The sequence below is a fragment of the Talaromyces stipitatus genome, genomic scaffold, assembly GCF_000003125.1.
Source record: "Talaromyces stipitatus ATCC 10500 scf_1105507295511 genomic scaffold, whole genome shotgun sequence".
In the NCBI taxonomy this organism is placed as follows: domain Eukaryota; kingdom Fungi; phylum Ascomycota; class Eurotiomycetes; order Eurotiales; family Trichocomaceae; genus Talaromyces; species Talaromyces stipitatus.
In genome coordinates, this window is record NW_002990119.1 from 669,262 (window position 1) to 694,290 (window position 25,029).

A 25,029-nucleotide genomic window follows, 5' to 3' on the forward strand; every position below is an offset into this window, starting at 1 on the left:
CAAACTATGTAAATAGTCAGCACGAATAGTGCAAGATAATCAAATTAATCAGGCATGTGAGGTGAGGAGGAATTGTTAAGGACACCACAGATTTTCACTAACCGCACCACAACTTATTAGTCATTATATAATCTCACTACAACTGCGCACTCCCGCAGTTGAATTGATAATTTGGTCAATTTTTATATGATTAAGATGCCTCAACTTGGCATGCAGATTGATTGAAATTGTTATACTTTGCACGATCTAATTGTATGCCCAATTACCCTGCGGTTCGAGCACTTAGAAGAGGCTTTTTTCTTGCCCGTTGCAGATGCAGTTGGAGTCCCCTTTTCAACACCTTGTTTATCTGGATTTCCACCCTTTTTATCTGATCTTTTTGCCTTCGGTATAGGCAGTTGAGGTTTGAGTAGTGGTAGGTACTCAGATTGGTCTTCTGCTGCTATATTCTGCCTCCAAAAAGGATGACCGTTATAGGTTACTTGACGGAATGTAACTTTAGTGAGATTACATAACGACTAATATTAGGTAATCAGTTATGGTGCGGTTAAGTTAACGTAATCCACAAGCGAGTTGGCCACTTTTCCCGAAAACGCCTCTATACGAAAAGCAGAAGAGATCTATAATGTCTCACGGTCAACACTTCAAAACAGACTACATGGCATGGCATATCGAGCTGAAACACGCGCCAATGGCCATAAATTAACTCAATCTGAGGAGGAATCGCTTGTTAGATGGATCTTAGATCTAGATAAACGTGGATTACCTCCTCGACACTCTCTTGTACGGGAGATGGCTGATTATCTTCTTTCACAACGCGGAAACCAATATGTTGGAGAAAACTGGGAATACAATCTTGTCAAACGTCGCCCAGAGATTGAATCAAAATTCTCACGGAAATATAACTATGAACGCGCCAAATGTGAAGATCCAAAGATAGTCCAAGAATATTTTGATCGCGTACGAGAGGTTATATTAGAGTATGGAATCTTGCCAGAAGATATCTACAATTTTGATGAGACTGGCTTCGCTATGGGACTCTGTGCGACTGCAAAGGTTATCACTGGAAGTGATCGATATAATCGTCCAAATATATTACAGCCTGGTGACCGAGAATGGGTAACTGCAATTGAGGCAGTTAATTCGATTGGATGGGCATTGCCTTCATACATTATTTTCAAGGCAAAGAAATACACTCGACTAGGCTGGTTTGAGGATCTTCCAGACGACTGGAAAATCAATATTAGCGATAATGGATGGACGACAGATAAGATTGGATTAGAATGGCTTAAAACTCATTTTATTCCTCTTATTGATGGCCGTACATCGGGAAAATATTGGATGTTGATTCTTGATGGCCATGGAAGCCATTTAACTGCTGAATTTGACCATACATGCACTAAGAATAATATTATTCCAGTCTGTATGCCTCCTCATTCTTCACATCTTTTACAGCCTCTTGATGTTGGCTGTTTTGCTGTTTTAAAGCGACATTATGGACAGCTTGTTGAGCAGCGAATGAGGCTTGGATTCAATCATATTGATAAACTTGACTTTCTTACTGCATTCCCAAAGGCTCGTACGATGGTATACAAAGCTCAAACTGTTCGGAATAGCTTTACAGCAACTGGATTAGTACCATTAATCTAGATTGAGTTTATCAACAGCTTACTGTTCGATTGAAGACTCCAACACCCCCTCCAAGTCGATCAAGTGATACACAATCATCCTGCTTGCAAACCCCTCAAAACCCACGTCAATTTAAGCGCCAAATGACTACAATGAAGAAGAGAATAAGCTGGCATACAAGAAGTTCATCTAAGGCTATTGGTGAAGTGTTTACACGGGCATCAAAGGCTTATGAGATGAGTATTAATAAGCTTACAATTGCACAGAAGGAACTCCATGATCTACGGGCTGCACATGAGAAGGAGAAGCAAAAACGCCAAAAATCTAAAAAGCAAATATCCCATGATCATGGAATTACCAGAGAGGAAGCTCAGGCACTTGTACAAGGTCAGATTGAGGCATCTCAAACTGTTACTACTGCTCCGGCCGAGCCTGAGCTCCCAGTCTCTCATCTACCTGTACGACGTCAATTTCGCTGCAGTGGTTGCGGTATTGAAGGACATAAAATAACTGGATGTCCTAATCGTGCTAGGAGTTAATTCTTTTGTATATAATTTGTATGTGGTTAGAAATTGAGATTTGAAATCAATATAGAGCGGTTTTCGGGAAAAATGGCCAACTCGCTTGTGGATTACGTTAGTGAAAATCTGTGGTGTCCTTAACAATTCCCGATGTGAGGGCAGCCCAGGTCAAAGATGAACACCGATAAAAAACCAAGCATGAGGAAAGGAATGGTAATAGATAGTTATCGAGTGGGGATATCCGGGCTGTATTTGTGAAGGCTCAATCTAAGATTCCATTATCCAACTATGACTAGATAACCAAGTGCAAGGAAAGGAAGAAAATCTATCTAGGGGGATTGAGCCTCATATAGTGTCGGTTTAACTACGGTCCGTATCACGAAGCATAGACGGTAGCAAGGCTAGTCCGACAAGCCTGTCAAGGGTGAAGCTGTATATATATGATATTCGATATTATAAAGCCTAACTCAGAGAAAGTAGGGGGCCCCGGGGTGTCATGGTAGCTATATACGAGGTTGCCGTACGGGCGCTAGGGATAACGTTATCCCGCTCCCGTACGTACGTGCTTGCTTCTGCACCGGGGTGCAGAAGCGCCGAATCATGAGATTGATATTCCGACATATAGGAATCGCGACCCTCTAGGGTCGATCCAGTTCGGAACTGCCAAGGCCAGGTTCTTGGTCCAAGACTTTGGAGTTGAATCTCAGGTTCCACAAACAATACAAATAGGTGAGTCCTGTGATTTGCATAACTTTATATAGATCTAGTCTGTTTTTTGTGTTAGATTACGCGGAGAACGGAAGATAGTGATAAAAGATTAGACAGGACTGACACGACATAATTTTCGTAACTGAACACTAGACAACATGAATTTTAAGCTCAAATACTATCTATTTGCTCTATCTACGGCTTTAGACACTCCTATTGATCATCATCCTGTTTGGAGTGCTTTGTAACTCGCCCTGACTTACGCCTTTGAGTACTGCTCTGGTCACACAGGTGGGTATTATCAGGCTAGGGAAACCCATCCTCTTCATTTTCTTCTTCATCTTCCTCTTCTTCCTCCTCTTCTTCCTCCTCCTCCAGATCAATCATAGGAGCTGTCTGTTGAGGTCTCTTACCAAGCGCAACTGCGGTTAGGGGTTGTGTTGGTTGATTTGGAATATCCCAGGGATCTTTTTCCGTATCACTTATTAGATTAAACTTAGAGTCTCGAACTTTATTAGCAGCCTTTTTCTTAGTCCGCGTCTGAATCTCTTGTGTGGAGATATACTCTTCTAATAAGGCAAGCTGTTCAAATTCAATCTCAAACCTAGATATACACATAAACATTATTAGATCCTAGATTATTTTTGACTCTGAAGATCCTTGGCAGTAATAGCAGATATCACGAACTGAGTTGAATAGTTATTCCTCACCTAAACCAGTGGCAGGAACAGCAAGAACATCCTAGGCAAGACGGGCGAGTACTGGGAAGTTATGCGCATTCTCCTTCTAGAATACATATAGACTACACGGTTTGATTAGACCTATGGACAATTAGTAAAGAAGAGTTAGAAGGGAATGCAAAATAGCTTATTGCTTCTAAGATATTGTGTGAGCTTGTTATTTGTATCGGTCTCTGGTTGAAGAGGTAATTATGAAGTGAGTACTATGTCAAGATCGGAGATATGCGCGGCTGAGGATTAAATATATGATGCAGGCTGTGTAGCCTATACTTCTAGATATTGCTGTTGATAAGGCTTGAAATATTTCTCTATGCTTTTGCGATACTGCGTATGGAATTTCTCATCCTAATCTTTCCCTGCGAAGAACTAGAGCTTATAATGGGGCGCAATAATTGTAGCAAATGCCTAAGGGCGGGTAGTATGGTTGCCTTCTATTTTGCCTTTTTACGTGTGAGCTGTGTGATTGAGTTTTCTAGATGGCTAAATAACAGGTTATAAATAGCAAAGACTGAATGAATAGTCGTTTTCTTAGTGTTTAAGAGGCAGGTTGTGTGATAATAGAATAGCTGAGTGAGCTTCGGCTTCCGTTTTTGGATACTTAGGGCACCGAGCGGTAACCCTAGCGGTGCCGTATCTGGAAATAACTTCAAAGAGTAAAGCTGCTTCTTCCTTTCTTCTCCCATGCTCAATATTCTCAGTCGACAGGCACCTTTGTATGCAGGATTAGCTAGATTCGAATACAATAGATTGGCGACGTCACACTATTTATCTAAATTAAGTATAAGACCTTAAGCGCCAGACTTAGTGCAGTATCTATTATAGGTAGTCTGTAGACGTTTTGCACGCCGGAGCATCAAGAAGGCGGAATTCCAGTGAGTTTTAACATCTCATATTAGAACAAGCTTTGGCTCCTTTGCCTGAAGATTTAGGAAGTGCTCTCGGTGGGTAGAGCTTCTGTTCACGTAGATTACCAGTTGCCGAATCTAATATAGTATTAGTACATTATCAGATCAGAAGCTCAATTTCTTACTTTATTCAGAGTATGCAAAATCGGTTTGTTTTCCTGCTGGGGTTGATTCTCCTCATCTGCCTCTGTCCAATCTATCTTTTCTCGGTCATTCTTTAGCACTGCTTCCATCTTACCAAGAAGCTCAGTCAGACTGAGTTGAATCACATGTGCCATGCAAAGTATACGCTCAATCAGCGGCCCATTTGGTAAGTTAAGCGTTTCAAGTGTCCCCCTGATGCTATCATAGAGTGTGTTATTATTAGACGCATTGTCGGTAGTCATTGTCAGTCCTCGGCCTTTAAGGTGATGTGTTTAGAGAAGGTCAAAGAGAATGATACCGAGGTCAGCGCCTGTGTAGCTTCTTTGAACTGTCTCAAACCCAAGCAGAAACTCAAGGTAGTTAATCCACATCAATGCATAACTGGTAGTAGCCATAAAAGACTAGCAAAATGGTGAGGTCCAGCAGTCTAACGCAATAGAGATCTTAGCATCCTCAGGAACCTTTTGTAGGAGACCCTCCTGTCGTTATTTGACTATCTCTCGAAGACGGTTCCGGATGGTGAATGAAGAAAGAATTGTGGGAATTGATGGGGCCCAGTGAGCCTTCTCAATAACAGTATGAAACTGAGGATGCTCAATAAACCAGAAAGGTAGTCGTGAGGCGGTGATCAATATGACTGATTTCTCTTCCCAGGCCTCTTGGCTAAAGGGAATTCTCTAGGAGGACCGGAGTGCCTATAATATATAGTGCTTAGTATAGATTAAGCAGACTTAAAAAGATAAAGAGATCAATATACCCCTCTCTGTATAGCCTTTCGAATATCGTATAGGTGCTTGCCTTTTGCATTGAACCCCTTGCGAGAAATATATATTCATTGAGGAAGTTCCACGATGATCGTCCGCAGGATGATTCAAGATATGGTTACATGTCTTGCGCATTACCTCTGGTGTGCCATCTGAGATGGCAGCAACCCAGTGGAAATGCTTCCAACACTCCGCAGTACGCTTGCTTTCGAATATATTGCGCTTCCTTCGAGCTCCAAAGTCTGTCTTCAACCATCATTCACAGAAATTATCGTTCATTTCTTCTATCTAGAGGATAAATGGCTGTTATTTTCTTGTCGGGCCAACGCGTTCAAGGTGCAGGTAGTTGAAAAGGCTGAATAATTGGTGTAAAAGTAGGGGTCAGTTGGCCGTATGAAGAAGCATCATGGAACCCTGCTAAGGATCCTTCCCCAGGTGGGATAATCCTGAGAGAGTCCCCAAAAGCCGATGAGGGGATCGAGGAATGATATTTAGAAGACCGGTCTTCCCAGCGATACATATAGGATTGGTCGGTTTAGGCCCACTATGCCGGGTTCCGGCAGGTTCGAACTTGTGTCGAACCTCAAAGCCCCTGAATATGACACGCAAAGAGCAGTCTGGACAGATGCCCATGTAGCCTATCTTATTTCCAACAAGGCAGAGAGATCAGCTGTTCAATCTCACAGGTCAAACAGGCACCTTAGGGTATCTATTTGGGCACCTAGATTTCAGCTCAATGTTGACCCGTCATGATAGCTCACAAATCATCCCGCCAAAATGTCTATATAAGCCCTGCTTTGGAACCTCATGCATTTGGACAGACAACTCAATACATACAATCTTGTTAGTTAATTCTTCTTTGACCGTCCTCGTAAGCTACTATTCAGAATTGGCCTGGAGTAAACCCACCAATCCGACACCAGCCATTAACTATACATAACCACGCGATCTAACTTAGAGCAGATTTACACGCCTTAAAGGAATACCAAATCAACCCAGTAGGCAAAAATCGCAAACCGAACTAGAATATGATTAAACCACTACGGAGTAGATTGCAAGTACTCTAGAGCAGGACGCGAGCACACGGGAGCAATGCGGGAGCTGACGACGCTAGCGGGGGAGTAAAGCGGCGGGAGACTTGGCCGAAAGGGGCACCTTGGCCAACATTGTTTTCGGGGTAAAGTACCGATGCTGGCTGACTACATTCTGTCTACGGCATTATCTTCTCTGTATGGTCCCATAAGAAGCAACTAACTGTTATGTAGGATCGAATCCTTGCTGACTGCATGTATAGCTGCATTGTGAAGCGCCAAACCAGGATGTTGGAACAGATGTTGGGACAGTCAGAGTCAGAGTCAGAGAGGCCCGAGATTGAGGCATCCCTTTTATTCTCCGGGGCAAATATTCCGCTCCGACTGGCGACTTCAGATTGATTCTTTTCCATTGCACAACCATCACGGGTTAACCAAGAACGTCTGAAAATACCGAGGCAATCGAGCGATCCCCAATTTCAGTATGTCGATCCTATTCACATTTCTCACTGCTCAGCACCAGCAGAGTAACTGACCATTGGCCTAAGCGCGACACCATGGAGGACTAAACACGACTAACGGCGAACTTAACAGCAACTAACCACAGAGAATCAGGCATGACGTCGGTTCAGATAACCTGAAACACGCTGGAGACACACACTAAACACGAACGAGCCTAGTCGAAGACAGGGACAAGCCTAAGAATGGGGCTGCTGGGTCCGATCAACCGTCAACTTGGTCTCCTTGTCAACAGTCATGGTGATACTTCATACGTATGATTTCCGCCGAGGGAAGACAGCTGTACCTCGTACGACTGTTGAGAATACTCGCATGAGATCAGTCAGTGATTCACAAAATTGCCGCCGAAATCCATGTCCTCGTTCCGAAGTCATATAGAGACGCGGCACAGCAGTCAAATGCCGCAGTCTCCATAGAATGGCATACGCAAGCTAGGAATCTATGGAGTACGCCATCCCAAGGCCGTGGAATGAATGGTCAAAAAAAAAAAAAAAAAAAAATGAAGATCTGACGGGATCATCACTGACAACACCCAACGGGACACAAGCGACGTACAGGATAGACAGGAGTTCACGTAATTCATTACTATCTTCTATTATGCCGCTCCCCGCCCCTCGTGGAGTTCCTTAAATTCTTTTGCTCCAGACAAGCTTCTTGTGTAGGTTTTTGGACTGTTGATTTGAATAAGGACTGTGCGTTTATCGCGATTTATCTATTTTACAACTTGGGTATATTTAGGAGAGAGTGACTCCCTTGAAGTTCTGCTAGGAGGCCTTCCACCACATATTTTGGCGTCTTACTGCAAAATCGACATGTTTTGCCATCGGTCTTTTTAATCCTTGATTCCGATCTACACTCCTTGATTCACTTAAATGATCATTCATTCATTCATTCGTCTTCTTCCTTTATTTCCTTAATCTTCTTTTCATACAACATACACAATTCTCTCTTATATTCGACTTTCTTATTCTCTGTTTCCCCGTCTAATGACATAGCTTAGCGTTGGCCGCTTTCCGTTCCCGCCACCTTTTCTCTTCCCTCATCATCATACAATACAGAAAAAGACGACCTCATGCTTCCCCTTCGCCGCAAATCGCGTCGATGGATCACAGTCGTTGCGCCGCTTATAGGATTTATTGTATTATTACAATTCCTCCGAGGTCCGCAATGGTTCATAGTGACCCGATCGCCAAGTCAACTTAGTCCTCGGGGCGCTTCGTCCCTGCACGACCAACCGCATGATCGAGTGATTGCACCGACAAAACAAGCTCGACGAGAACAGCAACCGATGAAAGTGCAGCCCGAACAGCAACAACCAAAATTCGCATGTCCGTCTCTACCCGGAATCGAAAATGTCCTCGTCGTACTCAAAACCGGAGTTACAGAAGCCCTGGACAAAGTCCCCGTCCACGCTCGAACCACATTTCGCTGCGTTCCGAATTATGTCGTTTTCTCCGATTTCACGGAAAAGATTGAGGGCGTACAGTTGTACGATGTACTGCAGAATGTGCGACAGGACGTTCGCATGACTATAGAAGACTTTGATATTTACAACCGATTACGGGTATCAGGTCGTGCGGGATTGCAGGAAGCTGATTCCACAGAGGAGGAAAATGGGGTTTTTGGCATGCCGAATAATCCCGGATGGAAACTCGATAAATGGAAGTTTCTGCCTATGATCGATGAGGCGCTTAAAGCGAAGCCGGATGCGAAGTGGTATGTGTTTATGGAGGCCGATACACATATCGTCTGGGCGAATCTAGTTGCGTGGCTTGACCGGCTGGATCCGGAGGAGCCGTTATATTTGGGGACGGAGACACAGATTGGGGATGTGTTGTTTGCCCATGGTGGATCCGGTTTCATTATTTCGCAGAAAGCGATGAAGATGGTTTCGAAACAGCATGCGAAAAATGCTACGGCCTATGATGAGTATACCAATGAAGAATGGGCTGGGGATATGGTTTTGGGCAAGGTGTTGAAAGATGCCGGGGTTGATTTGACGTTTACCTGGCCCTTGCTACAAAATGCGCGGTTGGGAGAGATTGAGCCGTTGACGAATAGCTTTTATCGACAGCCGTGGTGTTTTCCTGTTGTTGGATTTCATCATCTTACTCCGCAGGATGTGGAGGAGATGTGGAAATTCGACCAGGACTGGTTCATCAAGGTATTTCCAACTACCCAGCAGCCCTAGATACTATGCTAACTTTTACAGCGAAAGCGCAAATATCTCCTCCACTCCGATGTGTTCCGTGAACGCATCCTCCCGCAAATGCGACCCGGCATCCAGCGAGGCTGGGACAATCTATCCGGCGACTTAGTTGAGGACATCCGAGTCGAAAACGTAAACGACTGTCGACGAGTCTGCGAAGAAGACGGTCTCTGTCGACAATACAGTTTCCGATGGAGCGAAGACCCAGATTTCGAAGGTGAAATGAGACCTGAATGTCGAACTTTTGAGTCTCCGCGATTGGGCGTTCCGCGTGAAGGGACTCAGTCCGGTTGGATGATGACTCGGATCGAGGTTACGAGTAGAGCGAGGGGGAAATGCGAGACTGTTGATTGGGAGTGATCTTCTAGATTCTGGCTTATAGATCTCGTTTTCTAATATTCTGGTTGTGGTTGGCGTTTGGTTTGTGTACCGATATAGGCATAGCTATGGCGTTCGTTTGGATTATTGATCCTGGATGGATCCATGGACTGGATACAATCGTTAAGAGGGTTCGAATATGAACAAAACAATTTCTATTGTTTCATTATATTATCTCGCTGAGATCGATGCAATGTACAAGCATACAACAAGTCACCTAACTATCTAAGTAGTCGATCTCGAAGCAATTCTCTTGGAATGCAACTTCACCAGCTCCGGGATGATCAAGCTTTCAATCTCGACTCCTCCGCCACCTTCTTCATTTTCTCCTCTGCTTTCCCCCTTTTCTTCTTTCTGCTGTTCTTCCGGCTGATCAGGATGTTCCTGATCATGCAATATCTTCTCCGCAAGACCAATCTGATTCTCACTCCCTGAAATAGATTTACTCCTCTTCGATTTGGGGACTCTAATCCATCTCTCATGCGGTTCCTCGGGCGTAACAAAGACCACCTCCCATTTTCGAGTCGATAACAGATTCCCAATAACCAAATGATGCGCGTACCGCTGAAGAGATGTACGGGCCTTATACACGAGGAGTGTAGGATCAGTCTCAAGTTTGAAAGAGACAATCATACTCCCCTCCGGAGCCCATCCGTCCACAAGCCGATGAAGGAATTTCGGAACAGGATCAAGATCAATAACCAATTTTTTTGATTTATACTCCGTCTTTTCGACGTCGCCGGGTTGGTCCTCGTTGTAACCCGTGTATACCTCATCATCTTGGATAGGTTGATGCTGGCCGATATGAGCCGGAATCTCAGAAGATTGAATCTTGTGTTCTGCCATTCTGTCCCTTGGAATGAAGAAATCGCTCACCGCGGCTGCGAGATAGAATAATGCATTTGCGCCCAGGGGCTTCATTAAATGCGCCAATGAGCGGAGCTCGAACATGTATTCCGTCACTGTTGTGAAGGGTAGTACCAGCAACAGATTGTTCTGTTTTGCGTAGCGATATTTGCGTAATACGTCGCGCATGGAGGATTGGTATTCCTTCCTGACTACGATCGAGGATGTAACGGGGTCTTCGTCCATGAAATCCAAAAAGCAGTTTGTGGAATGGCTGTAGTGTCGCGAGTAGGGGAGTAAGGAGAACTGCCGGTGGAGGAAGATGACGGCGTAGCCGTTCTCGAGGAATTGCTCGGCGGAGGAGGCGCCGCGAGTTCCGGCGGAGAAGTTGTCGATGAAGCGGACTGTTTGGTTTTCGAGCTGATTTTTCAATTGTCAGTAGGGTATAAGCTTGAGGTGGAAGAAGGGAGGACGTACCGGAACTGTCGTCCCTCCACTTGTAACTAGCACAACTCGACGATTCTGTTCGAGCTGAAGCTGCACGAAAGCTCGTGTGAGAGCCTCATGGCGTTGCAGGGCTTTCGGTGGTGGGTAGCTGTTGAAATAATTTGATTCTGTCTCTGTGGACATGGTTGTGACGTTTACCCGCGGGGGAATCCCACGCGTTGATGACGGTAGTATAGATGACGACAAGACGATTGCTATCAATGTCCTCGGTTCAATTGAATGCAAAGATCGCTCAGTTCGAATCGTGCATTTGGTGTATGTCCAGCTGATGTGAATGTCTGGTCGCAAACGGTCAGTGAGATTCTTCTCATCATTGCGGGGTTCTTATCTAACTCCGCAGTATCCTCTTATCGGAGGTGTCTAGGCAGTTCCTATATCAACTGTAACAAATATAAACAAAATTGAATAAAAGATATGATGGAGATAGAGAAATCGGAAATGGAACACTGTTTATTCAGCCTGAAATAAATATTTCGAACGTAATGCGATCTGTTTTGGTTATTCCCGAGGTATGATCAGATCTACTTGGTACAAACGAGACCTCCAGATGTCCGAGATTTTGTTTTACAAGAGTTGTCGCATAAGATGCAATCAATTCGAAACAGTATTTTCTATTGTACTTATTTATATTCTACCGATTTGAATATATTGCTCAAAACTGTTATCATTTGACATCGAGACATTGCTTAGGATGGCTGGGTATGGAGGTGATAACCTCGGGGGATCATAATCATACATTCATTCAACGTGACCCAAAAAGAGGTGAGCTTCGAAAATAATGCCAACCTACGCTTCATATCACAAATACCGACTGCGAAGCGCTTGGCTGATTGTGCTCATTCGACTTGCCATTCCGCCATGCTGCATATTGCTCAAAAGAGCTTCTTCCAGAGCCGACTGCGTTACGCTCGCATCTGAATCAGTTAGCAGGCATCCTTTCAACACAAAAAGAAAGAGGAGGTACCATCTAAGTCACTAAAACTACTGCCCATACTGGGCGTCTCTTCACTACTTTGATTTGCCGAGCCAGGCTGTCTCGAACTCTGCCGGGACAGATTGGCGACTCGTCGTGGACTGAATGGCTCCGTCGGACGTTGAGGTCCCACTCGGGGACTACCTATAGCTACACCTGAACTCGCAGAACTGTCGAGACTTACCAGCTCACGACGATGTGACGGGGTGTAACTTGTCATCTGTCTACGCGATGTCTCAGGTACATTACTCTGTTGTCGTAGTGTCGAATTCATGTGTTGAGCGCCGGCTTCGTTTTCACGTGGGAGAGGGAGAAATGCCGGCGAATCATCGTCGTCGTCATCCAAGTCGTCTCTTAAGCTAGGTTTGTGCATGGAATATTTGCCAAATCGGCGTACACCCGGGAATCGTCGACTCGTCACCACGTCACCTTCGTCGTCATTGTCGTCGTCCACTAAGTCCGAATCTGTATCGGACGCAGGTGATAATGGCGGGCTATCGTCAACTACTTGAGTTGTTTGAGGTGGGTGTTGAAGAACAGCTAGGCTTGGCCTCTCGCGTCGTGATAGCCGGCCAGCTAATGGCGTTGGTCTGGTGGCGACTGGTTTCTCTATCGTCTCACTCGTTATCTGTGTCTGAGTGACCGTATTTGCAGAGTTCGTTCGAACGGATGGCGCTAGGACTGTTAGTATACCTTGGCCATTCTCAAAGACGAATGTTGTATTACCCTTAGCCTTCACGGCCGTACAGCTACTTTCCACCCGTGACGGTTGACTCTCTTTCTGAACAGCAGATAATCTCGACGGGGTACGAGAAACTATTAATCCTTTAGCTTCATTCCTTCCTGTAATAGCAAGAATATTGAAGACCCACCACCACTGCCTGCTCTCCTCATAGCTTGTCCACCTAATGCGCCACTCCCGGAAACCGAGCCCAGAGTGTTTCCAGGCGCTGGAGATGGTGACTGTGAGTGTGTATTGCCAACCTTCAGCATCTGTGCTCGAACTTGGGATAGTTGACGGTCGTAAAGCCACGCGGCTTGCTGGAGGAGGAACGGAAGCGTGACATTGAAATCATCGGCGCTGATCAAGTTAATGGTTAAAATCATCATATATTTGTAGTTAGCGTCAGGAGTGTCATACATGGCTTTCCCTGTGGCATGAAGCGTGATTAGCGATGGATATTTTTGGGATGTTCAGGGATGTAACCATACAGTCTATATCATTGCCTTTGGATGGCTGCGAGAGGATTTCCCACAGAGCGCGATCCTTAACAAGGTTCCAATTGGCCTATGCCGTATTAGCATTGGGACAGGAGAAGCTTCGATAAATACTAACAGGTGGAGGGTCGATGAAGTCCCCACGAGGAAACGGCAACCGCACGAACACAGTATAGTGTACTTCGGGTTCAGGAGTCGGTGTCATGCTGGGAGGCCTAGAACAAATGCAATGTCGGGTGCACTGCGTGGCCAGCCTTATACAGCTAGCCGAGAAATATGAGCAAATAATGAAGAAGTCAACAAAGGTAGAGGATGAAGAGATGAAGTTGGATGATGCGACGAGCAAGGCGCGCGATAAGCCTATCAGCTGGTCATAGCTTCGATCACGCTAGACCAAATTGGGCGGTATAGATTATCCCTAATCCCGTTCATATTCTTGAGGTATTCGGAGTATATGTACATAAAAAGCTATCTTACTATTGCTAATTAGATGTTTTAAGAAATATTACCGTCGTAAAGGCTGAACTACGGCGCTCCGCGGAAAAATTGATGCCCGTTTTCTGTTAGATATAGTAGAACCTGGTTATAACGAACAGAAGGCCCCTCAGGCACAAGTCAATATATCCAGAAGTGAGTTCGATTTAGGGATGAAGGGCACCTCCACTATAATGATCCATTTTAGTATTAACAAATCGGATGTTCTTCAGTCCCATATTAAAGATTTCCAAGCTGATATCAGTGGAAATGTGGAGCGGCCTTCCCTTAGTTATAACCAGGTTCTACTGTATTGCTTTCCGATCCTCTTATGCTGAAACTGACTGACGGAGGCTGGGGTGGATTACGTGGATGTCTGGGGTAATTGTGACTGGGGTTGCAGCGAATAGCCCCAGTGGCGTACTGAGCATATATCCTACAAGGGTCGTACGGCTGAAGACCGAGCAGGGGGTCCCGTAGCTAATGAACGATATATCTCCAGAATAGAGTGATAGATTCCGAGATGTGATGGTGGGAATAATAGTATACTATATATTCAACTAAGTATGTCAAAAAAAGAAGAGCAAGGATCAGGCAGTGTCTGCATATCGTTTAAGTAGCTGGCTATGAAACCCTGTGGCCTCTTTGTGGGTCATCTATCTATGCTTGAAAAAGCACTGAGTAACTGTACTATACCAGGATCCGTATCGCTCGGCAAAATTTTCTGTGCTTTAAATTCTATGCACGATGCATGGGGAGATGGCAATCGTTGCTCTAATCTGGACTGAGTGGAATTGAATGTCTCTAGACTCACCTAATAAAAATAGCTGCCTCGATTGCATCTCTGCCCTATTGGGATTAATCCGAGAGCCAATCCTATTCACACTCATATGCACGTATCTATTATTGCTCGCCAAACAATAGGTAATTATTAATGATGTCAGGGTTTGTGCAAAAAGAAAGATTGAGCCGACTTACGCTATCGCATCTGCTAAACAGGGAAGTGCTACATCTCTGTACAAATTCCCATCATCTGTCCTTGTCAGAGCTTGGGCATAGATGCAGAACCTGGCTGGCCTGTGCGAATACGAAATTCAAAGAAATTGTAACAATTCATGCAGCATACAATAGGTCCAGGTCTGGATGCTACTGCCTGAGTTATTGCAAAAGGACTTTCAGATTGTCATCCTGTCAATGGCCATGACGGATGTCTTTGCCTAGAATCTATTTGTTCTTTTCACGCAGCAAAACACTTGGGAGGATAATGGAATGTGGATGTCCTGTCAGATGAATGGGCTCCGTGTCTTGACTGGACACCCTTATCCCCCGGGTCAGTGAAGCATCCATTTCATTACCAACATACGGCATCGTATCTTCTCACCTCCTCAGACATGCAATATTATCTGTGACCACTCAATTTTTGGAGATTTAAGCATCCTGCTTGCATCTACCAAGGTGTTCCGTAGCGGCTGACGGTAAGAAGATGGTCATTATGGAAAATTTGTGCTGAAAGAAGAACACCAGCTTGGATGTAGTGCACAAAGTCCTATGTATCAATCCTCTGGATGAGTTCAGCTGATAAATCTCACCAAATGCCTCTCATTATGCACTCGTGGGTATCACAGCAGCTTGAGTCATATCTTTCTCCTCCAAACAGACAAACCATGAGCGTGAGAAGTAGCCACTCATGCAAACGCAATACTTCACCAGACAGCGTTGTCATGCCGACTTAGAGCAGGTAGTCAACTTACCAATGAGCGGAAGTTGTGTGTGGAAGTCTCAATTTCAAGTCTTCTATCATTCACTTTTAGTTTCTAACTATCATTCCAAGGAGAAAGAAAGGCCCCTCTCATATAGCTAGCCAAAAAGAGTGCTTAAGAGTATCTTACACCTGCACACTAGCAATCACTCAATCACAGTCATTCTACTTCAGCAGCCGTAAGCGGTCCACAAGTATGTTGGAAAAAGAATCCTTGTAAATACCTTACGGTCAACTTTGGCCTTCTGGTCTAACATATCCCTTCGTCACTTCGGTACCACCCACCGTGTGACTGAAACGACCTGGGCAGCATGCCTATGAGATACCTAGGCATGTAGTAGGTTTGCAAGGATTCAGGTATAAATATTCCTCACGCCGTACCAGCGCACTCCTCCTTCTCCTTTCCTATCGACATATCCTTCATAAGTGTCTAACTTTGTGAACCTTATATCTCAATAACATTGAACCTTTCTGAATTCCAACGAATACCACCTTCATCAAGCTATGGAAGTGTGGCAAGGAAAGGGTGGTGATGATATCCCCACTACTAGCAGCACGCAGGCATACCCCATAGAGTACCAATGTGCATCCTCTCACGGCAACGTGGCTGTTTCAATGCATTGAACAAAACAAAAGTCAGCTGCAGTCCCAGTATGGCGAAACTGAAACCGTTCAGTTTCAATCCAAATGATGTGGATACGCATAAAGGGACCGTTCTTGTTCCAATACCCAACCCACCAGCATTCACAAACAAAACTACCCTCAAGAACTTACTTGTCAAGTTCGACACGCAGGATGCAAACATTAAAAAGGTGACTCTATACTACGATAATAATAAGAAGGTCTCAACAACTTTAACGGATGATAGCACATGCCAGATCGACTTCACAGGGGATGAATGCAAAAACTATGCCTATGTCCAGCCAATGGGAATCTCCACAACACTTGACTTAGAGTTCAATAAGTCGAGCTCATCGATCAATCTTTACTCGGTTACTTTGAACTACCAAGTGGTAAAATGTATGCATAGCCCATTTTCTAAGAACAGAAATTTGTTTCATGTGCTGACTTGCTATATAACCTAGCTTGATGACATGAATGGAGACATGGCAGCATTTTTAGGTACTCTTTTCTCATACCTTGGTCGGGTTTTTTGTCCCTAGTCCATCTAGGTTTTCCCTGACCGTGATGCAAATGCAAAGGATGTCTACTGAGTACTGCAACTGGATGTTCCTATGATGAATCTGAAATGACATTTCTCATTTAGTCACTGAAAAAGTGCCGCTTGCAAGGCTCCCGAAGTCCTTCTGACTATTGCATGCCAAAGTGATTCAGCAGAGAATACGTAAATCTAGAAGAATTTTCGAGCAGAACAAGCACTGCTTAGACACCAACAAACTCTGGATTTATGTATTGTGATATTCTTCACACGGTCCACCTTGAAGGCCCTTTTGCTATCTCGTAGTCAACAGGCCCTAACCTTATATACGTTCCACATCATCTTGAATGAGAGAAAATCAGCCATGAGCAATGAGTTAAATGGGCCAGAACAAAGAGGCAAAATGTGTTGCGATAGGTTCTGACTGTTGAAAAGCACAAGAAAGCGGAGCAGGCGTTCTCATATCTCACACGGAACTATAAGGACGTATCCCGGAGCCATACGGCAAGGTTAAGCTAATAAAAAGGCGCCATAACTTTATGGCATTCTGGGGGTAGTCCTTCCCTTTCTTGCTTTTCTCCCAGTGCTGATATTTCTGGCCTAAATGTCAGTATCAATACTAGTTTGAGCATATACTTCCCTCTGCTTCTATTCTGTACTGATATATAGCCAATCCAGGTCATCTGAATACAAGGGTATAGTTTCTATAATTAACTAGGGTAAACCAATCGGATAAGGTCTACTTGAAGTGGAGTTCGAGCTTGCGTATATAAGTTAACTACCACCTATGGATAGACCTGCATTGTCAACCTTTGCTACATGTATTCTTCAACGTTCCTTTCGTATTCGAGGACAATCTGGTCGAAAACTACCTAGGTATTTTCATCAAATTAACCAATCCACATAAGCAGGATGGCCACCCAAACCGAACCCAAATCTGAGATAGTTTTATACGATCTGGCATGCGTCAAGGGTATCTGCTTTTCCCCCGCCGTGTGGCGCATCCGCCTTATGCTTAATTACAAGCGCATTCCATACAAAACAATTTTTCTCGAATTTCCAGACATTGAACCTACGTTGAAAGAGCTGTAAGTCGTAAAAACCATCTCTCCTCTTCGTGATGTCTCCAAAACAATCTAATTGTATCTATCAGTGGCGTCAATCCAGGCAAAACTGTTGACGGATCACAGTCCAAATACACCGTGCCCACAATTCACCATATACCAACAAACACATACATTATGGGCTCGATCGCCATCGCGCAGTTCCTAGAATCAACATACCCAGAGCCACTAGTACCATTAACATCGGAACTAGGACGCGAAATCGAGCTCAAGTCACGTTCTTTGGTCGGCAAAACCTTCAGCAATTCAATCACGCCGCGCGAAATACGTATCCTATCTCCTCGCTCGCAGGAGTACTTTCGACGTACGCGCGAGGCCGCAATGGGTTGTCCGCTCGAGGATATGCTCCTAGATCCAAAAACGGAAGAGCAAAATTGGCTTGCTATAGACGCTGATATGCGAGCAGTCGGAGAGTCTATGCGGACTAACAAGGCCGAGGGTCCATTTGTGTTGGGTGCTCAGCCGACTTTTACTGATTTCTTCCTTGCTGGGGTTCTTCAGTCTGCTAAGATGGTTGATGAGGGTGTTTTTCAGAGGATTACTAAGTACCCCGGATTTAGGGATATATACGAGGGGTGCCGCCCTTACATGGAGAAGAATGACTGATGGGATTGAAGAAATTTCGAGAAACTCTTCATACTGAAGAACGGTATTACCTCATGATGGATGTATGGCTGATAGGAAGATTACGGCTACTTTGGACGTCCTGTACTCCAGTGACAAGTTTAGGCTGGAGGAAAAAGGTGGTTTTATGATAGACGAACAATCAAGTATACTTGAATGCTGGCCTTTTTTTCTTTATCCTGCATATTTTCATCCATTATTTCAGCTTGACACATTTCTATCTAACGACACCTGACCCATCTCCATCCTTGGTCGAGGCTATTATCGAGATTCTCTGTGTCGCCTGTATTGCCATGGTCAATCCGAAATGGCCGAGGCATTTATTTGGTATACAAGTACAGCTCGGATATCGTGTTTGAGAACATCATTGCCAGCCTTATCATGCCCGACTGTGAGATTCCCATCCCCGTTATTGTCGTATAAACGAGCGTAGCTTTAAATTGGATCATTTACGACTTTCATTCCCATGACCATCTAAGCTACGCCACTGTTACTGACTCTAAGGGTATATGGAGCATAGGCCAGATGAGGTGCAATGAGCCACAAGAAACTGCTGCCCATTGTAGACACGGGAACTGGTTTGTCTTCGTAAAAAGGTTGCCGGAGAAAATGGTTTCACGGGACCACCGCCATACAGGTAGACGTCGGTACCGCATTGGGCCTAGCGTGATCGTAGCAAGGACATCAACCTCGCACGCCACGGATCTCAGATAGTTAGTTAGACTTCTCAATATCACTCTCTCTAGCCCATCATCATGGTTTTTTGCGTGATGCCCAGATGATTGGATTTATGAGCAAAGGCTCAAGAAACGGCTGAAAGTCATTTGAGCTTTGTAAACCAGCATATTGGTAGAGTCCTACAATCTGTTTCTGGCGGTCTCGAGTGTATCAAACGAATGTAAGTTGGTACCTCGGAAGTCTTGCACCAATATTCGATGTCAAGAACTGGCTGCAATATGCGACTCTGGTTTCATTCTAAGCCTCACAATGAACAGCCATCAAAGCTGCAAGCTGGGCAACCTGGAAGCCGGGCCCACTTCTGCTTTATTATGTCTTATTTGTCCCTTTTCTTTCATATTAACTATAGGTATGGGTCCAGCTCTTTGTGATAACATGATTATAAGTACGGAGTAGAACAACAGCTTCTGTCCTCGAAGCGCGATATCTGCTAATCATTATATCGCATGATGCTGCATGCAGACTGTTAAATACCTACTATTCATCAAGCTATCTTTCATGCCCATGTAGCAGGGTGAAACAGGGGCTTCGGCAGCGGCTTGTCATACAAATGATAACATCGTTTTATCTGCCGGGTAGGCATGCACTATGCAGCATGCTGGACAGGGATACCCCCTGTTACCAAGGTAAGGTTTCTTGATGAAATGAACAAGGAATTGACAACTAAACGGACTACACGATTGCTCTTGACAGGCTGTCAGAATTTACATTGGCCGATTCGCAACAGGGTTGGCCCAAGTCGCAAAGGTAGGGGTGTTGCACACTTGTTGGAGGTTTGGACTCCTCCCGATCGCCGTTTCTTCTAAATGAGATCAGTTTGGACCACACGTATATTATTAGTCGTGTTGTTAGCGATATGGTGATGGTAGGACGTATGTGACTTCAGTATAGTGTTGGTCGTCCTTTGGCATATTCACGAAGTCAGATTGAGATGCATTTTGACCTTCGGGATTTGAAGTGTCAAGCCAACTCTAGAAGAGCCTTTTCGTCTGTTCTAAATGAGGCAGGAAATAAACATCGATTCGATCTGGGAAGCGGATCGGACCGCGGCAAGGCCACGTGGTAGAAAACAGCGTTCAATATGAACCACATTTCTTGCCGCTCCTTCCGAATCCGGACTGGGATGATTGCCGCGCATTTTATCGTCTTATCATGTCGAATCCCACTACGTATATTTTTTGACGATGATCTATGCGCATCATCAAACGTATAATTCTTCGATATTATTACCAGCATCCACTCCTTACAATCTATGCTGCTTAAGCAAAGGAATTGCCGGGTGATGGGTCACATGGCAGATCAAAATTTCGAAGTGGGCAACCCGACAAAGCGTTTTGGGTGGCGGTGACACAGCGGGACTCGGACCTGACGTAGAAGTCCTTGCGGTGTACTTTTCTCAATCGTCTTCTCGATCAACAATTCTACAGACCGAAAGTGAACAACTTCAACACCGCTTTTTATTTTTGCGGAGGTTTTGCTTATATCATTGGCCTTGCTGCGCTTGCTGATCGCATGGTGTTCGGTTCCTGGCGGGCAGCCCCGAAAAGAGATTTAATTAGTGATGGTTTTGGCTTCAGCCTTGATACCATGATGCCACCCACTCGTCAGTGGGGCAGACATTCCTTGCATTTTCCTGTAACTAAGTTAACTTAGAACTGACTGACGCGCAAAATTCCCGATTGGGACAGTCCTCCCTCGTTCAGGGGAGGGGCCCACTACTCAGTTGTATACTTTTCATTTTGCTTCGATATTTTTGTTCTTTTCTCTTCATTTTTTTCGTTCTGAGATCAGGACGCAAAACGAGGCGACGGCAAAGCTGGCAGGTTCATCCAGAGATGGCGACAAGAAGGACAACGTCAATGTCCTTGTCATCGACGGATGAATCTCGCTATCGGAAGGAGGTCCTCCGACTCGAAGAAGCCGAAACCGAAGACAATATAGAAGAAAGACTCGTCGCCGAAGCATCCGAACTCGGGTTAAAGATACCCGATATCCAAATCGCGGCTTCGCTTGCAGCGACTATCAATGCTGGAATTCTGGATCTTACTATACCGGCGCCGCCATCAGCTTCTTCATCATCCACTACTGGCTTGACCCGAAATCGACCTTCGTTTACTCATCCCCGGTCATTTGCGGATCTTGTTAGATCGAGTGTCGCATCCATTGATCAGCTTGCTGGCTCATTATCAGAGACGACTATATCCGACCGCGATCACTCTGGCAGTATACCGTCTATTGACTCATTATCGACCCGGCCAACATCAATAAGTTCATGTGATGTCAGGCTCCTTCCGCCACAATCAGCTCCCCATGAGCGGCCTTCATACTCGCAGTCACCACAGCAGATTAGTTCACCCAGTTCGCCCACTTCGACGAACACAAGCATCAGTGCATTTAGACTTTCTGATAGGAAACGCTCGAGTTTCATCAGTGCGATTGGCCGGCCATTTCGGAAACGACGTACCCCATCCTCTGTGAATTTGCCTCCAAATGCGCATATAAGTTTAAAGAAAAATAGCGGGGGACGAGCGAATACCGTCATTGTGGAGACAAATCCTGTTAAAACCGTTGAAACCGAGCGCCCGGAAAAGTCGCAAGGGCAGGGAACCTTACAAGTTGAAGTGCCGGTGTTCGATGAAGCAGCTATAAAGAGGACCAAGGAAGATGGGCAACTGAAAAGATTACTTGAGAAGCATAAAGCCGAGAGAGCACGATTTGTGCAATTCCGAAATGAGTTGTTGGACTCCTTAAAAACGGCGCATTTGGCTGTCATTGCGGAGAAAAGGCTGAGTAACGACCGGATTGAAGAGGAGAAGAAGGAATGGGTAAGTAGAGCTAGGATATCAAAAAGCTCAAATCTCTTCCTATCAGCTAAACATATTGTAGAACACTGATTTCCTTGCACGAATGGAAGAACGTCAATTGTCGGTAGAAATCGACCAGATTAAAGAATTCGAAAGATCAAAAAGAAACTCGCAAACACGGATCAAGTATATGGAAGGATACGTCAATACCTCCAGTCCGCCGCAATCACCTCGTCTTTCAGGTGCTGGATCGGGAGCTTTTGAGTCCAACTCGAATGTCGCCCAACAACAAACACTCCGAATGGTCACTCGCCGACAGAAAGAACAGCTGGCTCAAGAGTATTTGGATCGGGATTCCATGGATCGACTGCACGAAGCACGTATCAAGGTACTACGGGAACGGCAAGAGCAACAATTACAAGAAACAACAACTCGACTCGAGAGAGAACTCGATACTTTGATCAGCAAGAACGCCGAAGCCGTAGCCGAACTCGAACGTGACCACCAGCGTGCAGAGCAAGAGATGCTTCAAGTCCTCGACGCCAAAAAGAATCAAATCAGGCGAAGATGGAATATCGAAGAAGCGATTCTGCGTAAAAAGCTCGAGGATCAGACCGGACTACCATATGGTCCGTTACCGAATGTTTCTTTCAGTGTTCCTGATGATGATGATGAGAATGATGGCGATGCCAGTTATCGAAATAATAATGACCGTGAGTTTTTGGAGTTGGAGATACCCCTGTTGGAGAATCCATTTGCCAGGAAAGACTCATGAAATGGAGTCATGAAAGCAATATATATAAATACATGGTTTGCTGCTCCATATCTTTTTCATATATTCGATTATCTTGTTTCATATATCACGATATACCCAGGGCGGCATATGTCTTTTTTCTGTTGTTAACTTTACCGAATATACCTAAATATATGCATTTTGATACCCATCTATACCCTCATACTCCAAGGCTTTTTATTGTATTTAGCTACATATGCAGCATAATGATTGTGAATTACATAGATGTAGATTTGACTTTAGTCCTTTACACGCTGCATAGAATCTTAGGCGACCATACTGTTAATCAGACAGTGAGCAGTCGAGTAACTAGAGACTCCACTCGTTTATCGCCACCCATTAAGACTAACTCTGTTTGTTTATCTCGGCCCCTTTCACCAATGACAACTGCACGCTCCACAAGCCCTGAGTTTGAGAGCTTGAATCGGCCAACTCTTCCGTCCTTCCACTCTATTCTCACATATCGAGCTTCAAGAGACGTAGCAGCGAGTGACACAAGACCTCCAGCTTGGGTTGTCCGATGTCTATCATCCTCAGTCAAACCGCTATTACCATCTGTTCCATGGCTCACGTCTGTAACGCCGAATCGTTCCTGAAGCCATGAAATAGAATCCCGTCGGGCATACCACGCCGCTAACTCTTTCCGCAAATGTCGCGCAAATGCATTTATATCTTGTTTCCTCGTCTTTGCTTTGCTTTTCAATCCTTCGACTTCGTCTGCGTCTTCGCCTTGTCTTCTGGAGAGTCGAGATTGGGGCAGATATCGATGCGCTAATTTGTCCATAGGTATGAAAGGCGGAATGGTATGTCGGTATATAGACAATGACATTGACGACCGTTTTTCACGTTGTAGTGTTGATGACAATGCGTTGCCGCTTTCCTTTTGACGCTGGAGGAGAACATAGTAAGGTTTTGCAAATGTGCCATTGCGCACGCATACATCGATCCTCAAACCTAGAAGGTTCGGCGATTCGCTGTACGGGTTTGGATCTTTCCAGGGGAATAGCGTTGTCGAAAAAGCTAGCCGATGATAGTTCGTATCGCGGTGTTTAAGGGCGTCGCTCATCAAGGTTGCAACTTCCTTTAGCGCGAACCTCGTTGTCGTGCCGCTCCCAGTTCTAGTGTTTTGCTCAATTTCTTGACGAACATAGTGGGATGATAGTAAGCTAGCGGACAATAAGCGTCGCGTATCTTGAAAGTTCTTGACTGGAATTGCAATAGGTTAGTCAAACATGATCGTTGCCCGCGTGGAAACATAACAACATACTTGTTTTTCGAATTTTGGAGATTTCGGAGTCTAGTGACTCCAGAGAGCTATCAATATTTGCAATTGTCTCGTTATCCATGGTGATGTATACTGTTGTTGGTCTTGCTATGTAGGTGTGTTTGTTTGTTTGGGTCACGTCCGGATGGGAGCATCTTCGATGAAAATGACCCGCAGTCACGTGATACAATAGCCTGTGTCAGGGTGCTACTCCGTACGGCGTACAGGCGTACACCCGTGGATCTCCCTCTGGCACGGATCAACTATGTGTTGGAACGCAATACGCTATCCCTAATTGGGAATCCATCATAATACTAACATGAAGAAATTTCGAATACTGACGAGATATAGACATCCAATCAGCTTTATATGCCTATATCTAGAAGGTTCGACTGGACGTCATCTCATGATCTAGTTTGTACAGGACCTCACATATAAAAGAGGTCAACATTCCTGACAAGTTTTGTATTAGGGAGTGTGCATCAATACATAGAAATTCTCAACTCTAAGTTCTTATTATTTGCCTATATTCCGTATCCATCCTAGCGTAACCGAGCTCCAACACTATGTTTCGAGCATGTGACCTTCGTAAAGGGGTCAGTGCAGCTGTAGTTAATTTAGATAACCAACAACAACAACTAGTTAGCACATCAACAGCCTGTTTTGAAGCGAAAATAATGGATTCTTCTATTCAGACCTCAAGTAACATGACTGTTTCTCTCATCAAACAAGTTTCAGAATCAAGTGAGTACGACAAGCTGAGCGTTCTTGTCTGCATTTGATCGTGGGTACTCAGTCGGGACCTCGAGTGTTCTCGCTGGCCATTGGTGAACTCGTAACCATATAGGAGGCAGTACATTTTCAAAATATCCCTCAATGGTAAACCTCACATCGTGCTCACCAGAAAATAAACACGACAAAGAAGCTGGATTTGATAGTACTGGTTATCACTCTTTTTGATTGGGTGCACGGCTATTTTCCTAAGGATGCTGTGTTATAAGCCAACTAAAAACCCCCTGGATATTCTTTGGACCAACAATTTGAAATGAACTTGTAAGCCTTGGAACGACATGATCATATCAGATAATAGCTGTACAGTAAATATGAAAACAAGGATGTTCAGGATTTGGTAAAGCTTTGCTTTATAAGCTTGTGATCTTTATTCAGCCTGATATCGCAGCTAACTTTCATATTATCT

The 25,029-nt window shown here is 44.7% G+C and overlaps 9 protein-coding genes across 10 annotated transcripts, besides 6 other annotated features; 4 read left to right on the top strand and 5 right to left on the bottom strand.

The window, feature by feature from the left end:
- Positions 1-597: 597 nt before the first annotated feature.
- Positions 598-1,644: a mobile genetic element.
- Positions 607-2,168, top strand: TSTA_099590 (pogo transposable element, putative; the record flags this gene model as incomplete). Its single annotated transcript, XM_002485901.1, has 2 exons — positions 607-1,635; positions 1,668-2,168. Exons 1-2 carry the CDS (start codon positions 664-666, stop codon positions 2,166-2,168), a joined length of 1,473 nt encoding a protein of 490 aa, XP_002485946.1. The 5' UTR covers positions 607-663.
- Positions 1,677-2,042: a mobile genetic element.
- Positions 2,169-2,612: 444 nt separating the features above from the next.
- TSTA_099600 (uncharacterized protein) lies at positions 2,613-3,482 on the bottom strand (the record flags this gene model as incomplete). Its single annotated transcript, XM_002485902.1, has 2 exons — positions 2,613-2,886; positions 3,175-3,482. 2 exons carry the CDS (start codon positions 3,480-3,482, stop codon positions 2,613-2,615), a joined length of 582 nt encoding a protein of 193 aa, XP_002485947.1.
- Positions 3,178-3,233: a sequence feature (CT-rich).
- A 913-nt stretch (positions 3,483-4,395) lies between the features above and the next one.
- Positions 4,396-4,593: a mobile genetic element.
- TSTA_099610 (uncharacterized protein) lies at positions 4,486-4,889 on the bottom strand (the record flags this gene model as incomplete). Its single annotated transcript, XM_002485903.1, has 2 exons — positions 4,486-4,581; positions 4,629-4,889. 2 exons carry the CDS (start codon positions 4,887-4,889, stop codon positions 4,486-4,488), a joined length of 357 nt encoding a protein of 118 aa, XP_002485948.1.
- Positions 4,695-5,618: a mobile genetic element.
- Positions 5,619-7,440: 1,822 nt separating this feature from the next.
- Positions 7,441-7,461: a microsatellite.
- A 427-nt stretch (positions 7,462-7,888) lies between these two features.
- TSTA_099620 (uncharacterized protein) lies at positions 7,889-10,781 on the top strand. The gene is made up of 2 exons (XM_002485904.1): positions 7,889-9,125; positions 9,174-10,781. Exons 1-2 carry the CDS (start codon positions 8,034-8,036, stop codon positions 9,528-9,530), a joined length of 1,449 nt encoding a protein of 482 aa, XP_002485949.1. The 5' UTR covers positions 7,889-8,033; the 3' UTR covers positions 9,531-10,781.
- On the bottom strand, positions 9,774-11,187 carry TSTA_099630 (phosphopantothenate-cysteine ligase, putative; the record flags this gene model as incomplete). The annotated part of the gene is made up of 2 exons (XM_002485905.1): positions 10,872-11,187; positions 9,774-10,814 (listed from the first exon to the last, which is right to left on the bottom strand). The coding sequence occupies exons 1-2, from the start codon at positions 11,022-11,024 to the stop codon at positions 9,774-9,776; spliced, it is 1,194 nt and encodes a 397-aa protein (XP_002485950.1). The 5' UTR covers positions 11,025-11,187.
- A 328-nt stretch (positions 11,188-11,515) lies between these two features.
- Positions 11,516-13,297, bottom strand: TSTA_099640 (multidomain presynaptic cytomatrix related protein; the record flags this gene model as incomplete). 2 transcript variants are annotated; one of them, XM_002485907.1, is made up of 6 exons in its annotated part: positions 11,516-11,815; positions 11,866-12,549; positions 12,601-12,690; positions 12,747-13,025; positions 13,087-13,162; positions 13,211-13,297. In XM_002485907.1, 6 exons carry the CDS (start codon positions 13,295-13,297, stop codon positions 11,700-11,702), a joined length of 1,332 nt encoding a protein of 443 aa, XP_002485952.1. In that variant the 3' UTR covers positions 11,516-11,699. The 2 variants fall into 2 exon arrangements, with proteins under 2 accessions (XP_002485952.1, XP_002485951.1); XM_002485906.1 differs by having other exon boundaries at positions 11,866-12,690.
- A 3,994-nt stretch (positions 13,298-17,291) lies between these two features.
- TSTA_099650 (uncharacterized protein) lies at positions 17,292-18,293 on the top strand. The gene is made up of 2 exons (XM_002485908.1): positions 17,292-17,572; positions 17,638-18,293. The coding sequence occupies exons 1-2, from the start codon at positions 17,397-17,399 to the stop codon at positions 18,212-18,214; spliced, it is 753 nt and encodes a 250-aa protein (XP_002485953.1). The 5' UTR covers positions 17,292-17,396; the 3' UTR covers positions 18,215-18,293.
- A 2,512-nt stretch (positions 18,294-20,805) lies between these two features.
- On the top strand, positions 20,806-22,717 carry TSTA_099660 (uncharacterized protein; the record flags this gene model as incomplete). Its single annotated transcript, XM_002485909.1, has 2 exons — positions 20,806-21,795; positions 21,857-22,717. 2 exons carry the CDS (start codon positions 20,806-20,808, stop codon positions 22,547-22,549), a joined length of 1,683 nt encoding a protein of 560 aa, XP_002485954.1. The 3' UTR covers positions 22,550-22,717.
- A 40-nt stretch (positions 22,718-22,757) lies between these two features.
- Positions 22,758-23,951, bottom strand: TSTA_099670 (uncharacterized protein). The gene is made up of 2 exons (XM_002485910.1): positions 23,835-23,951; positions 22,758-23,773 (listed from the first exon to the last, which is right to left on the bottom strand). The coding sequence occupies exons 1-2, from the start codon at positions 23,911-23,913 to the stop codon at positions 22,854-22,856; spliced, it is 999 nt and encodes a 332-aa protein (XP_002485955.1). The 5' UTR covers positions 23,914-23,951; the 3' UTR covers positions 22,758-22,853.
- Between the last annotated feature and the right edge of the window lie 1,078 nt (positions 23,952-25,029).

Bases quoted from the DNA above. Each gene is read 5' to 3' on its own strand.
- TSTA_099670 (XM_002485910.1), bottom strand. From the start codon at position 23,913: ATGGATAACGAGACAATTGCAAATATTGATAGCTCTCTGGAGTCACTA. The intron at 23,774-23,834 runs GTATGTTGTTAT...TTGCAATTCCAG, and splicing joins CTCCAAAATTCGAAAAACAA to TCAAGAACTTTCAAGATACG.
- TSTA_099620 (XM_002485904.1), top strand. From the start codon at position 8,034: ATGCTTCCCCTTCGCCGCAAATCGCGTCGATGGATCACAGTCGTTGCG. The intron at 9,126-9,173 runs GTATTTCCAACT...TAACTTTTACAG, and splicing joins ACCAGGACTGGTTCATCAAG to CGAAAGCGCAAATATCTCCT.
- TSTA_099650 (XM_002485908.1), top strand. From the start codon at position 17,397: ATGGCCACCCAAACCGAACCCAAATCTGAGATAGTTTTATACGATCTG. The intron at 17,573-17,637 runs GTAAGTCGTAAA...TGTATCTATCAG, and splicing joins GAACCTACGTTGAAAGAGCT to TGGCGTCAATCCAGGCAAAA.